The sequence below is a fragment of the Tyto alba genome, unplaced genomic scaffold, assembly GCF_018691265.1.
Source record: "Tyto alba isolate M040663 unplaced genomic scaffold, T.alba_DEE_v4.0 Super-Scaffold_45, whole genome shotgun sequence".
Lineage (NCBI taxonomy): Eukaryota > Metazoa > Chordata > Aves > Strigiformes > Tytonidae > Tyto > Tyto alba.
In genome coordinates, this window is record NW_024881321.1 from 29,523,713 (window position 1) to 29,536,831 (window position 13,119).

A 13,119-nucleotide genomic window follows, 5' to 3' on the forward strand; every position below is an offset into this window, starting at 1 on the left:
ACCTTAATTTACAGAAAGCAAATGAAGTTGTGGAGAAGCCCAAATATCCTCTTTTATTGCTAGTATTTTTAAGAAGCCGACTTCAGGAATCAGTTTCTTACCCTTCAGACCTAACATAACATGTTAATATCCCTCTCTCTTCCCATTCTCTCTGCTTTCACACCTGTATATTGTTATTTCAGCTTATTGCAATTGTGAAATTGAGTCTGACAAAGAGTTTGCCTATCCCATCCACACTTATCCACATATTTCTAATGAGTGGACTGAAATAATCAAGTTAACTATTAGTCAAGACAATAATGACTTACTATGCTTCTGTCTTGTTCTCTAGGAAAACCAAGTTCAATGCATTTACTTTTTAAGCAGTCTCTCTAATATATAGACACCGAACTCTAGAAAACCATACTCTATAAAGTTTGTTCAAGAGTTAGAGAAGGAAACTAGCAGTTTAGTCAAATTTACAAAAACAGACCTTCCTGTGTACATCAAGGTAGACAATAGTTCAAGAACATTTAGTTACACTTTCCTTTTATTTTGTACCAGCCCCTTTTGTTTTCAGAAAACGGAAGCTTAGACTAAATTATACCATTACTTGAGGATGCAGCTGCCAAACAGGAATTTGTTTCATTGAGGTGGGCTGCAATTATATTTAACTGCAACCAGAAATGCACAACCTTATTATGCACAGGGCACTTACATACACACTAATAAAGACTTTAAAATATTATACACTTTAAATAGTATTTCTTCTGACTAATGTAACAAAGGATTCTACTTTTAAACTGCAACATTGCTTTATCCTGGTCAGGTACTTCCCTTGAATGCATCTGGATTACTTTAATTCAGTATAAATGCAATTTTCTTTCCCCACCATTCCTCCTATTCTCAAAACACGATGAGAAACAAAAAGAAAGTCACCAAGCCAACGTTTTTACACCATCAGTTTAAAGATTCAGATTTAATTTTTCCTACTGAATGGTTAATGTAATTTCTAGCTTGCATTTCATTAACACGCATATACCATTAGAGGAGGTTCTTTCATTTAACAACAATGTAAGTGCGAAGCAGTACCTCCTGAGCTATATCCTGCATGAAACAGACCTTAATTGCTAAATTGATGTGTATTTCCAACATCTGTTTTCTGCTGAGTACTTAGTGATTATCTCAATATTAAAAAAAAAAAAAAAAAATATTATGAGGGGGTGACATGGACAAAAAAAAAAACCGTAACCCACCAAACATGATACTGCTTACCCTGGCACCACACAGTCAAAAGAAACAAATTATTTTAACAGAGTTATATTTTAAAAATTTATCAACAACACATCATGATTCAGAAACTGAAAGATGAAAAATAGGACTTTAAGACATGATGAAAATTTATCATCTTGTTACGTGTAGTTTTAAACGATTTATCTGCAATTAAAAAAAAATACTACTCAATTTGCTGTATTAGGTAGTTTTCTGAATAAGGATCAACAGAAAACCCAGGAAAACAATGCATGTACGAAAAGAATATCACTGTACACAAGGTATTTGACTGCATTTCCAACATGGCTCCCCCAAATTTGCAGGAATTTACTAGCTAAAGAGAGACCTATCAGCAAAATAACTCAGATTATTATAGAAACAATGCATTTCATCTTTTTACACACACAGTGGCTTGAAGAACTTCCCATGGTACTTCAAACAACAGTACTTTTCATATTACTTCTAGTCTGTCTTCTTGCATCATATACCCTTAAGGAATCACCTATGTCATTACAAAATTACACAGGTAAAAAAGTTCTCAGTATTCCCAGCATACCTCAGTGATTCATCCAGCAAATTTGCTGCCCAAAAAGACAAGTTCCCCACATACACCCTCTTATTTCTTCAAATCACTTTTCACTTGAAGATCTTGCTTTCCTAATGCACAATACCACACTTAATGAAGAAGAGTAAATTATAGCATATGGGCAGCATATGAGAATTTCCTCTGAACTTCGACGGAAGAAAAGATGACTACCCAGCCTTACTGCAGGAACAAGCTAAAACCTGAGTAGTTTCGTTTAGTGGCACTTCTTTTGCTCCAAGTCCCACTTACAACCTGCATCAAGATCACTAAACCCTACTGAGTGGCCAATATCAGCATTCACTATATGTACCAGCTATAATTACAGCCATCAAACTTGTCTCTAGGGAAAGAATTGTTGATTAACCTGTAGCAACTGGGGGGAGGAGAGGAGGAAGGTATAATCTTGTTGTAGGCTTGCATGTCCTGTATAAATGAAAACAGAAGGATATGATAACATTGTTTACTAAAATCCTACACCCGTTCTCTACTCCTTTGTGGCTCTCTCAATTCCCTGGCAACTCACAGCATCTCTTAAAAAATAACTTCCAAAAATTAGAAGAATGGATGACTGGAGGGGTTTTGATACTTTGTTTTCTTGGGGGGGTGGGGGGGGGGGCTTGTTTTTCGTTTGCTGGGTTTTTTTGTTTGGTTGGTTAGGTTTTTGTTGGGTTTTTAAGGCAGTAGCTCATATGAAAATATGGACCCACTTTAGCAGAATAACAAGCACCATTAAAAGCCAGTATTTCTTGCTTTCATCTGTATCAGTAAGAGATATTCTAGCACTGCCCTCCTACACTTGGCAGCCTGCCTTGCACCTATATTTAAAAGCATAACATTTCACATGTCTGTGGAAGATTCAGTGTTGCAGCTGTACATATCTTAATACTGCCAAGTTTTGTAAGTGACCAACAGATATGCACTTTTCCTGGCAGAATATATTCACAAGTTTAAGAGAAAGGCCCAGCCAGCTGATAGCAAACAGAATGCAGATTGCAATTCACCTGGCAATTCTCCTGCCACACACACTACATTCAGAAGAAATAGAAAAGAAAAAAAAAAAAAAAAAAAAAAAGAATCACAAGTCAGTCAGTTAGGAAGACTCATTCCTCCTATGGCAAATACTACAAACGTGTAACTTGCAATCCCACCAGTGGGGAATACGTTCTCTAGGAAGGGAAGAGGAGCAGGCAAGAGGAAAAAAAAACAAAGCATAAGACAGATATGAGTGTGCTACATACTACAAAACTTTTCATGTTGTCAACATTACACCTAAAATTACTCCCTTTTCACTGACTTTCCTTTGTAAAGCAAGAATTAAACCCATTCTGGAATAGCTAGAATCACAATCCCTCTTTGGAGAGGGATCCCTCTGTATCTAAATGAATCATACAAATCTCAAAGTTTTGAGATTAATTTTAATTGTAATCCAAAAACTATTTTTTAGGGAGACAGTCAAGTAGCCTGGACAGGACAAAGATGCTGAGATACCACATAGAAGAGGTCTCTAAGTATGTTGCATTGATGAAAAAAGGTAACACCAATGTACAGGTCTGTATTATTTCTCAGGAGCTGGAATAAACTGCTCTGCCTGTTTTAGTAGCAGCATAAAGGTAAAGGATTCTCCCAGTCCGTGCCTCTATTTGGTCCATAATGGTTTTATACAATAGATTTTTTTAAAAGCTCTTTATTTCATGGAATAAGGATTTGGTTAAAGTTGTTAACACTAACACAGCATATCTCATTAATATCCTTCAGCTAGACATCACTATCTGTCAGATAAAATACAGCACCTTAGTTTGGACAGTGGAGATAAGCAAAATATACATTAACTCAAGTCTTGTCCATGTCACACTTTTGCATACTGTTATCTATGAAGTACGAACTTAAAGGTCCACTTGTTTGACTCGCTGGTGAGTGATTAATTTCATACCATCTTAGTAGATATCTTTCTGTTTCTAGGGAAAATCTGAATTCCTTACGATCCCAGGGGAAAGAAAGAAGAAGAAAAAAAAAAAAATCAGTAGAATTTAATCAGTATAAGAGACTTCAAGATTAAAATTGCACTTCTGCTAAAGGATTTAACCATTGTTCTGACATACCTCCTTATAGACAAGACATGTACAAGCCAACTGACAGAGAACAGTATTGGAATGAATGTGGCTTCTTTTCCCACCTGGACAGCACCTTACAATTATCAGAAACTAACAGGACAGCACAGACACCAAATCAAAGACAAAAAACGAGTCAAACCCCCAGGTCTGAAGATCTCTCAAACTGAAGCAGTTCTGTGCCAAGCAAGCCTGAGGTGGGGGTCTTCCCACTGTCTAACACCAATCTTTTCCAGGAGTGATTTGCTTCTTGAAGAGAATGTCATTTCACATCTGTCCTTGGGCTGAAGTAAGAGTGCATCTTGGTTTGCCACTAAACTGAAATATAAACATGTCTCAGACTTCACACTGTAGAGTTCTAAGAAACAAGGACACTGCAACAGTTAGCAGTTGACTCCCAGCTTTACTTTAACTGCATTTAATTTAATGACAGAATAGGATACCTGCATGTGTAGATGATTCAAATGAGCATTTCAGGCTTTTCCTAAATCAGGTGGAAGGAAATATTAATGAGGAAGAAAGAACAGAGAAGTGAACTCCTTCCTGTATGTTCACAAAGTCTAGACTCTACTCTTGAAAGCATCACCCATGCACAACTTCTCTACCACAGAAGTCTTCCCATTCTTCAAGATCATACACAGCTTTAACTTTTTTTTTTTTTTTTGGCGGGGGGGAGTGGGGGGAGGGGACACAGGGGCAGCAGTGTTGGTCTGGGGGTTTTTTGGGGTTGATTGGGGTTGTGTTGTTTGAGTCTATTTTTAAGTCCAGACATTTTGCTTGCTTTCAAAGCAGGATATCCAGCTACCCCAAGATCCCCTGCTGCTACATTCAAAGGGAAGATGTTTTCTAGTTGGATGCAACCTAATGCCATAATTTTGGGGTCAGGTATCTTTCTGTGCTAGTCCAACCTATATTCTCATGGATGAACAACATCTTATGCACGTAGACTTGACCAACTATCTTCAGATTTTATGGTCAAAGTATTTTTGCTGAAGATGCAATGTTTCATCTTATCTTTTGCATGCCAGTGCACTGAGTGCCTGCCAACCTATGCCTGGCATTCCTCTCACGTGCATCTCCCAAAGAAGTAGATTTGCTGCAGGAACTACATATTTGGTGAATGTGCTGCAATTTCCCCTGCTAAGCGGGCAGAGATGGACATTCGAGCATTCTTCCTGAAGGACTCTAATACAGAAACCATCAGGACATTTAGCCAGAACTACAAGCCAGCACATAAGACACTAGGTTTTTATTCACTCAATGAAAGGAGATAAAAGAAGTGCTCTCATTCAAGTGACCCATGAAAAACTGTCTTAGATGTTATACCTGTCTGTTTCTTCCTTAATAAGAGGTCTAATGAGGTCTAATGATCCGGTTGCTGATGAATAAAAGCCACTTGTAATACAGTCACAAGTTGAAGCAAGTTACAAGAGTAAAATAACAAACTAAGCCATACAGATTATCTGCACACCATTAGAGAATTGCTGCATAAACTGTTTAAACCCATTAAAAGAAAAGCAACTTCCACTTACTCAGCAAAATTACTTGCTTAGAACTTTCTCCTTTAAATATTTCTACTTTCTCACTACTAAACTTTTCTACTTTATTTAAACAAGTTGCTATTAATTTGTTAATTCAGATAGCAAGAACAGGCCTTAATATAAGGCCTTTTAAAATAAACCTTAAAATCTTCATTTATTAAACACCTCACATGTTAAATCAAGAAAAATAATTTTTGAAAAATTATACACATGTAATTCAGTATTATTCTGAAATCAAAATATTTGCAACTTGAATGTCTACTGTGGAGTTATTTACAGAATGACATAGCTCACTGCTGTCATTAATCAATCTTCCCACATGCCCAGAGTTCAGTATATCTTAAAGATGTTAGTTTATTAATAAGCCAAATGACTCATGAGCAGCACAAAATGAACAGTCACACAAAAACTCAGTAACACCTAACGATGACATTGCTGTCAAGTCAACAGGTGACACAGACTAAAGAAACTGCAGTTACTAAAATATAAGGTCAGTGGTTCTGCTTCCAGCAAATATCAAAATCTATCCTATTAAAAGCTGGACATACAGTATTTCAGATGCTTCTTGGAAATCGTGTAAACACAAATTAAGTAACAGTTACTCAAATTAAGGATATTTTCCACATCAGACTTACTAAATAAAAAGACTACTTAAAATGATTAGGCCACATCTTGCACATGCTTAAGTAGGTTTATCAAACTACAAGGTTCTAAAGCTGAATGAGACAAATGGCATTGCTGAACAAGCCATTAGAAGCAAACTGAGCAGAAAACATTTCAAGCATGGAAAATAACACCTAAGTTGCTTTCTGCAATTTTCAGACAAATATAAAGAAAAAAAAAATGTTAATGTCCTTCAGCCCAGTCTGACTCACTGGAGAATTTTCTAGCTCCTCCATCAGCGTTGCTAGCACACTCACCTAGCCTCCTCCTTCACTGAATACTTCAAAGGGCTTATTAGCAAAACCCGAACTTCCAAAACGTTGTCGAGTTTTATTGTCACCACATCATTTTCCCTTGCTCATTCTCCACCTTTGTTTACCACCTGAATCAGCTGTTTAGGCCCTAAACCATACAGTACCAGTTCACTCATTATATAACCAATTACTATCTGCTTACAAAAAAAAAATTTGAATATAAAAATGAACACATGAAAAAAAGCCTCCTAACTTGTAAGATACTGCAACACAGAAGAAATAACACATAATATCATAATGAGAATGGATTAAGAAAAAATCATAGGAAAATCAAAACAAAGTAGTGTAGATCCAGCATATAAGCTAGTATTTTGAAACTGTATCCTTCAACTTACTATAAAATTAAGCAAATGAGAATGTTTTCTCAATATTTGCAGAAAATAAATATGCCCTAGGTAGACAACTGGGGAAAACACATTTTCATTAATTGTGATGCAACTTTTAACAGTGTCTCAAACTAAATTTATAATTTTTTACTTAAACACTGATTTTTATCCACATGGACCTAAGGACCCTAAGAAATCCTGTGTCCTAGCAAGATAAAAATGTGTATGACAGGCTAGACATGTTCCCAAAGACAAGACAGCATTTTTGAAATGTACCCCTGAGAAGACCATTCTCACCCGGGCTTCATTTTAATCTTTCCTTCAAGCAATCAAAAGAACAGACCTGCTTAAGATAAAACTTCAATTAGATTTAATCAGACTTTAGATATAACCTCCTGACCTCTGGATTATAGGGTAAATAAGAAAAATGTATGCTAGATCAACTACTTCTGCCTCCTTATTTCTTCACAGAACAAACAGGAGATTTTTCCCTCAAGAAGGACTACTTCCCAAGAGCTTTCTGTTCACAGGAAATTTTCACAGGTTTTCAACACAGGTTTTGCAAGAGAATCAATGTGTTCTTAACTTAAAGGACTCCCTGAAATTCCCTGATGTTTTGATAACAGTCCTACATCAGGAGATAATTGATCCAAAATAGCTAAATAGAGCAGATAGCAGATACTGCCAAAAAAGGACAGATAAGAAATTGCAGCTTGAATATATGTTACAGCACAGACAAATAGGTGAAGCCGTACACCCACACTTGCATCTGTTGCAACAACCACCAAAATAAAAGGCAACACAGGTAAGTGACACACCGCCGCTGTATTTTGGTCTTGGCCATACAGCTTCTCTTCAGAGAAGGGGATTCCTGTAGTCTTCACCTCCCTGCATGGCTTCTCAGTGAGAAGCAAGGTATTTTCTCCTTCTGAAAGCCACCCCCCTCAGAGGAGGTAGAGCTGGCCAAGTCAGCTTTTCAAGCAAAGAGTACAAAGATTATGTAATTTAAGAGTTCTATGTATATACTTAGACAAGCTTCATAAAAATCACTTGTCACTGTTGCTAGGACTGCAGCATCTGTGCTCCTCTTCCAAGAATTCTACTTTCCATTCTTCAGGGGTCAGTGAGCAGCAACTGCTGCCCAGCTTCAGACAGCATCTCAGAAAGTGATAGCCACTGCCAGCTCAGATTATCAAGAGCGTTAACTTTTAATGAAGTCCCTTCTTTTTGTTTTTGTAAAATTCCGATTTCTGTTCTTATGGACTACAGTAGCCCAGTACAAGCAGCAGGAAATCATTCTGAGCCCTCAATTCCACACACTCTTCCATAGTGACCTTCCGGTAGTTATCCCAGGAAGAAACTTACCTTGATCCACTACTTCCAGTTAAACCAAGCTGACAAAGCCACACAGGAAAAACCAAAACCACAGTATCATTATTTAAAAGCATCTAGAAATTGTGGAGGTGGGAAAAAAACAAACAAACAAACCAACCACCAAACAACAACTCTTAAGTGACAGATGTGGAACTTTGGTTGTAAACAGCAGACTAAGCATATTTTGTGCTAAATCTTGCCAGTTTGCAAACCAATTCTGTATGGCTAAATTAAAGAGAAGTTATTGCTGGAACAATACCACATTTAACAAAAAAGGGGAAAAAAAATTTCACTGCACCCTCCAAGTTACAATAATTCATATTACATTTTTTTAAAATTGCTTCTTCATTCACTCATGTAACTATATGTATAATTCAAGGCAGTAAAGGTGTTAGGTCTTAAGTTCAATGGAGAACAAAAGTTATTGGAAGTATGCATTGTCCAGAGTTTAACAAGTGTCTAATAACCATCTCTATGACACTAATTTAAAAATGGCTAACAGTGTAAAAAGGCTTCTAATACCTAGAAGAAGCCATTTTATTTTTAATATCAAACCATATTAAGGATTTATAAAATGAAATACTGTTATGAAGCTAATATGCATACTGTAAGCTATTTTAAGTATCTGAAGACAGTTCAGATAATTCTATATTCTTTCCCGGAAGCTTATGTGTGTGCATCCATGTATATAAATATACATACATATGGGTGTACACCCACACACGTGTATATACATATCTACAGATAAATAGATACACACACCTTTTGTTCTCATATTTGAGTTCAGCAAGAAAGGATCTCAACAGCATAAAGACAACAAAGCTTTGTGAAATTTCTGAAGGCTTTCCATAACTGCAGTTGCACAGTGTGGCTATGCCAGCAGGCACTACAAGCTTGTCAAAAATCTGTCCAGTTATTTCCGTGTACCACACCCCTCTTATTCCAACTACCTTGGCAGTGACAAAGCAATTAACAAGTAACCCTAAATTATTTGAAATAAATATTTAAATCCTTAACTAGAGCAATTCTGAAGCAAGTGGTGCACATTAGCAATTGAAATTCCACCCCCTCAAGCCTAAATGCAATACATCTGACGCACAAATGCGTCATTAACCTCAGGGGTACAAAGAAGACAGTCTCACTTTAAAGCCTGTTTTCTTTGCATCAAGCAACACCTAAAAAAGCCTTGGAGAGTAAAGCAGGTTCAGAAAACAGTTATTACTCCCTTTAACCATTTTTTTTTCTTCTAGAATGCTCCTGTATCCCTCTCAGTAAGTTCAACAGAAATAGAACAGTTTCAGAGAAAAAAAAAAAAAGTACTCAAATTCATCTGAAAAAAAAAAAAAAACCTTAAATTCTGGGTTACTGTTTTCCCAACAATTCCTTCCTTAGTTTTTCCAAATAACGTAATCATCTGTTGTTCTTCCACTGAAGGAGTGCCAAATAAATACCAAGAGTATGTTTAGAAAGATCAAACAGCAGACAATCTGCTGTAACAATACTGTTTAGGGAGTGCAAATTCTTCAGAGCTATCAGTACAAATCTAAATGACAGAATGAATATGAATCCTAAGCTTTAACACTACAGCTGCATGCACACACGTATTACATGTCACATACATGCACTAACATCATACAATATCAGAACAGGGTATATTCATGTCTGTACATAGATGTTAAATAAACGTGCTATCCTGTTTTTAGTTTAGCTTTCAATTAGCAAATAAAATTATTAGTGAAACAAGTTTGTATTTACCAGGGATGAATGAATCAATATTCCTGAATCTTCATTTGGCAAGATGAATGCTGTGTATTCAAGGGCATTGTTTTCCCCTTGCTGCTTGCAAATATAACCACAGTTTCTCTCAAAAACTGTACGAATGCCTTTAAACAGAACCACACTTGTAGTGCAACCCATTCCAAATCTGTTGAATTTTGCATTTCTAGCAGCCCTGATTGCATTTGCAGAATGTCTTCTTCCTTCGCTCGACTCTAATAATTTTCCTGTGCTTCACAGAAATACTTCTCCGTACAATCTTCATTACGTCCGACATTTAGTATATTCCTTGACTAGAAACCATCAGCTACTGAAATGTAATCCTATTTGCTTAAACCAAACACTGCCAAAAATCCAGCCGCAGAAGACAAAAATCAGAGGGTGAGGAAAAGCAAAGGATACCTCAACTGCAGAAGATAGAAGGCTTTCAGCATGTGCTATACTCCGCAACAGAGATTAAAAGATATTCCAGAGGGTCAGGGAAAGAGCTCCTATATTTCAGAGATCCTTAGAACATAATCAAAGATGAAAGGAAACTGCAAAGATACTGCTGCAGTTTCTGCTGCCAGCCACAAAGAATCCTCATCTGCTGCAAGAAAGCACTCTCCCAGAATGCTTAGCAAAGAGTTCGTACTGGCAAACATTTCTTTGCTTGACCTATATGTGCTTTTCAGTGTCTAAAACAAAAAACTTCAAAATAAAAACCCCAGAATATGAGGGGAAAATTCTTAAATCATTGCTGCTATGAAGAAAGCCCCCGACGTGTTATATAAACCTACTCCAATTGAATCTGTATGTTATCAGCATGCTACTATCAGTTCAGGCAAACCACAAGGGAGCTGAAGGCTGTCTTTACTTTTTTCTTTCTTCCTCGAATGCCAAGTGATCAGTCAATTCCCACCTGCCAGAAGCTGACTTTATCCAGTCCTTGACCTCAAACAGTCAATAGTCAGGGGAGGAAGAAAGAAAAAAAAAAAAAAAAGAAAAAGAAACACAGCTCACTGAGTATCTAGTTCAGATCAGCATCCACATGTAAAAGAAAAATACAAAATGAAATTTAAAATACACAGATTTCTTGGGTTTATAGTGAATCACACCTGTACTAATTGCATTTATCTCTACAGGATTCTGTTCCACATACTGTACTGGTATCTGTCGTACAAGTATACAAATACCTTTAACTGACACTGAAAAGTCTTAATTTTTTTAAACTACTTTTAAAGGCAAGGAATTTCCAAAAAATAACTGTTCCAATCCACACCATAACAGCATCAATCACCCTGTTGGAGATTGCGGGTTAGTTTTATATTTATGCTAAACTGAAAGCACTGACGTGTTTACTTTTACTTACCAAGTTGTAAAACCGGATGGAAGAGTGAACTTACAAACTCAAAACTGTTGCAATGGGGTTAAAATAAGCTAAATTAAAAGGACTTCAGTGAGGCATGAAGGGAGGGAATAAACAGATTAATGATGTCAGATATAGATTCTCAGTATGCTTCTCTTTACATTTCTAATCTAAATACACCATAATAACATGCAGACACATTGACTGGAAAAAACAAAAAAATTCAATATTTGACAGCAATCCAAGTAGTTCCTGCAACTCCCATATTCTCAAAAGCAGCAGTTAGCACATTCCACGTATTGTTAAGAAATAAAAATTGTGTTAAAACAGCTCAATTAATAAGAAGTAGATTTTTGTGGGTGAGAATAAAGAAGGTAATGGTGAAGAATTTGGCATAAATTCTACTCTGAAGGGCAAAGATACTTCATACTTAACCATGAACCTTGCACAGCCATGTCTGTACCTTCTGTCACTTTGCCTATCCCACCCTCTTTGAAAACAAGAAGCAGGTCAGTGAGGGAAATGTTCTGCTCCATTCACTAAGGTTGGATAGAGACATCCTTGCAAATGCCTGAGGGAAAATAGTCATGTGAATTACCATGGAAGACACACCCAAAAAATACATTCAAGTTAACTGTTTCTAGTGCATAAACCCACTTAATTTCCATCTGGAATGTAGGATTAGAGAAACCTGAAAAAATTCAAGTTCCAAGTGTGATATCAGAAGTTATGAGATCATCAAAAGAAAGCACTGTTTGGAGGGTTTCCCATGCAATTTCAGAGATTTCATAATACAACATGCTTCTTGGGGAAAAAAAAAAAAAAAAAAAAAAAAAAAGAAAGAAAAAAAAGAGTAGCTCATGCCTTAAGAGAGTATGAGAAAAATAAGTCATTTTACAACAAATCATCATGCACTAGACAGTGCCTTTAAATGCCTAGAAAATGACCTCACTTTCAAAGCACTAGGTAGGATGTGGAGAAACAGGAAGACAAAAAGATTTCATTTGGAAAGACGAACACATGAGAGAATCATAAACTAAGTCAAGCTGGAAGTGACCCTGGGAGGTATTCTAATTCAAACCCAATTAATAGCAAATTTAATTGTGACCGTATCTTGAATAAATTAGCATAATGTTTCTACTCTATTTTAGAAAAGGCAACGGAAATGGACTTGGATCAACCCAGTACTACCAACAATGACATAAAAAGCATTCCACACAGAGCTTGAAAGGGACATGAGGGGTGGGAAGAAACCACAGGGAGGAGGAGCTTGACCAGATGCTTGAATATTAATATTATGAGAAATCTGAATAGTATGCAGTGTAAAGCAATCTGCCAACAAGCAGACTTTTTCCTAAAACATTAATTTGGTGCAAAGCAGAAGTTTCCAGCTTCATTAAGGAGATTCCTGCAATTGTAATGAGCAACCACATTGAACAAGCAGTGAACATCCAGAGAGAAATGTGACACAATGTAATATTATCCATTACAATATTACACCTCCAAGTGAAACAGGATGCTGGAAGAATTCTTGTAAAGGTCTGTCAGAACTTTCTCTACCAATTGAAGAGAACTAAAATACAGTGTAAGGTAGGTAAAAGTCTTAATACAATGACAACAACAAAAAAAAAAATAATCAACATACGAACCAGCCCAGACTGTACATCATATGAGCAGCAACCTAGACACTGCAAACTGCCTTTAGCTGAGCCTGGGTTATGAAAAGGTCTTTTCATAAGGAAGAGTGGAGAGAAGGAAATGAAGGCTGCAAAGAGGAAACACTACTAATGCCTGTCTTCTCTTGGTTCATGAAAAAGAGTCTGCACCAGAAA

The 13,119-nt window shown here is 36.6% G+C and overlaps 1 protein-coding gene across 9 annotated transcripts in view; it reads right to left on the bottom strand.

Annotated features, from left to right (window-relative positions):
* Positions 1-13,119, bottom strand: part of DOCK9 (dedicator of cytokinesis 9) — a 130,839-nt gene that overhangs the window by 103,760 nt on the left and 13,960 nt on the right. For 2 of the 9 annotated variants that reach the window (XM_042805891.1, XM_042805888.1), the window contains exon 1: positions 9,919-10,388. The exons of 4 other annotated variants lie outside the window; for them this stretch is intronic. In XM_042805891.1, coding sequence (XP_042661825.1) covers positions 9,919-10,080 — 162 coding nt within the window. In that variant the 5' untranslated portion in view covers positions 10,081-10,388. Of the gene's footprint in view, positions 1-9,918; positions 10,392-13,119 lie in introns of those variants that run through there. 3 more of the 9 variants (XM_042805894.1, XM_042805893.1, XM_042805889.1) reach the window with 3 other exon arrangements.